Source organism: Myotis brandtii, unplaced genomic scaffold (assembly GCF_000412655.1).
Source record: "Myotis brandtii unplaced genomic scaffold, ASM41265v1 scaffold411, whole genome shotgun sequence".
Taxonomy (NCBI): Eukaryota; Metazoa; Chordata; class Mammalia; order Chiroptera; family Vespertilionidae; genus Myotis; species Myotis brandtii.
Window position 1 is genome coordinate 746,654 of NW_005365804.1, and position 2,187 is coordinate 748,840.

Genomic DNA, 2,187 nt, shown 5'->3' on the forward strand with positions numbered 1-2,187 from the left:
ACAGGGAGGGGGCGGGACTCACCCGAAGTGCTGCACCACGCTGGGGAGCATGGCGGCCAGCTGCTCCATGGACGGGAACTGGTACCTGCGGGAGGGGCAGGAGGTCAGGCCCAGGTGTGGCCTGGGGCGCAGAGCTGGGGAGAGGCGGGCGGGGGGGCTCGGGTACCTACCCCTGAGGAAACTGGGACGCCCCCACCTGCTGGCCGGGCGCGTCCACGTGGCACACCACGAAGTGCTTGGTGATCTCCTGCATGTCCTCGAAGTTGAAGAAGGTGTTGAAGCACAGCTTGTCTGCGGAGACACACCTGTGGCTGAGCGGAGGGGGGGGAGGCCCCGCTCCGAGGGGGAGGGGGAGCAGCCTCACGGTCCAGTGGGGAAACCAAGGCCCCAGTGGCTAAGGACACAGAGCGGAGTGTGTGGGGACCTACGGGGGGAGGAGGGCAGGCCCCGCTCCCCTGGCAGATGTGAGGTGGGGAACGGCCAGGTGAGGCCGGGGGAAGGGGGGACACTTACGATTGAGGCCCACATCGTGGTAGGTGAGGATGGCCGGGCGGTTCCCCTTGGGGGAGCCCCGGATCACCACGTGCAGAAGGCCGTAGGGCGTCTCAATGTCATGCTCCTGGGGAGAGAGACGGGAAGATGCTCTGGGCAGTCCCCGCTCCTGGCGCTTCTGGGGAAAGGGCTGGGGGGCAGCCTGGAGCTGCTGGGCCTGCGGAGCGGCCTCCAGATCCCACGGGGCGGGACATCCCATTCTCAGCACAGAGGCAGAGAGGACGCAGCAGGCAGAGCACCCTTCCCAGGGCAGGGGAGTCCGGCACAGGGACAATGGATGGGAAAGTCCTGGTCCCCTTCGCAAACTAGCCCAGGCCCTGCTGCAAGCAGCCTCCGGGGACAGCTCTGCCCCTCCAGCCCCTGCCCCAGGCCCACCCTCACCTGTTCCTCCCCCATTAGGAACCTTGAAGGGCTGCTGCTCAGTTCCCCTCAGTCCTCAGTAACCACCCCAAGCCCACCAGGCCCCGCCTCCAACGCCCACACCTGCAGGCTCTTGCTCCCGCCTTTCCTTCCACCGTAAAGCCCCTCCCTGTGAACCCAAGGCCTTCCTTCAGGAAGGGCCCAGTTAGACACCCCCCCTCCACCCCAAAAAAAACCCTGCCTTCAGCTGTGGCTGCTCTGGGCTGCTCCCGTGTTCACGCCCTTGGTTTTGCTCATTTGTCTTTCAGGAGCAGGAGCTGGGCGCTGTGTTGGAGACCTGCTCTGCCCCTTACTGTGTGACTCTGGGCCAGGCTCAACCCTTCTCTGTGCCCCGGCCCAGCCCTCTGGGAGAGAACTAAAGAAGCTGCGGTCTGCGGGGTGGTTAGCACTTGGAGAGCGCCCAGAAAGGGGGCTGCTGGGCTGGGCTGTCGGGAGCCTGGGAAGAGCCCTGCTGGCTGGTCCCTCTGCAAGCCGGTCACTCTTGGCCCTTCAATGGGAAGAGTCCCCAGGGGCAGCCGGAGCTGGACACACGGCCCTGCCCGGCCACGGGAGCCGTGGAGCTGCCCACTGAGCTGGAGGTGGGGTTAGGGCCGGGACAGGAAGGACACAGCACGTGACTGAGCACCTACTGTGTGCCAGGGGTTTGCACGTGGTGGGCACTTAGGTTCAAAGAGAACCAAAGCTCCTTCCCCCGACAGGAAAGGGACAGACTCGGGAGGTAGGAGACAGCTTCCTGGGGACTGGCCTTTCGGGTCTGAGCTCAGCGGGGAGTGACAAGGTGGTGCCAGCCCCGTGGCCAAAGGCCACACCCTGGGAGCCACCCTTCTGCTGTGAGGTCCTGTCAGAGACACCCTGTCACCCTCTGGGTGGGCCCAGGCTCACCACAGCCTCCCCCTCCCAGGCCTGTCCTCCCTCAGGTCCCCCACCAAGCCACACTTCCTGCTCCCTGACCACTGACTGGACACATTGCATGCTCACAGGGACCTCCGTCACAGAGGAGCACACGAAGGCTGCAAAGGAGAAATGCCGTGCCCAAGGTCAAGGCCGGAGAGGGAGGGCAGGCCTTGCCAGGTGCAGACCTCGGGGGTAATCCAGGGGCTGCCTTTTCTGAGATCAAGAGAGACTCCGCCATACTGTACCCCCAATTCCCCACCCCTCAGCTCTAGAGGGTGGGGTGGGGGGAGGAGGGGTGCACAGTGCCATAGAGGGTGGGGC

The 2,187-nt window shown here is 65.3% G+C and overlaps 1 protein-coding gene across 3 annotated transcripts in view; it reads right to left on the reverse strand.

Annotated features, from left to right (window-relative positions):
- NDRG4 (NDRG family member 4) overlaps positions 1-2,187 on the reverse strand; it is a 28,921-nt gene that overhangs the window by 9,259 nt on the left and 17,475 nt on the right. For 2 of the 3 annotated variants that reach the window (XM_014545537.1, XM_014545536.1), the window contains 3 exons: positions 514-619; positions 171-291; positions 23-85 (listed from right to left, as the gene is read on the reverse strand). In XM_014545537.1, the coding sequence (XP_014401023.1) occupies positions 23-85; positions 171-291; positions 514-619 (290 nt within the window). Of the gene's footprint in view, positions 1-22; positions 86-170; positions 292-513; positions 620-1,923; positions 1,960-2,187 lie in introns of those variants that run through there. The other variant, XM_014545538.1, reaches the window with a different exon arrangement.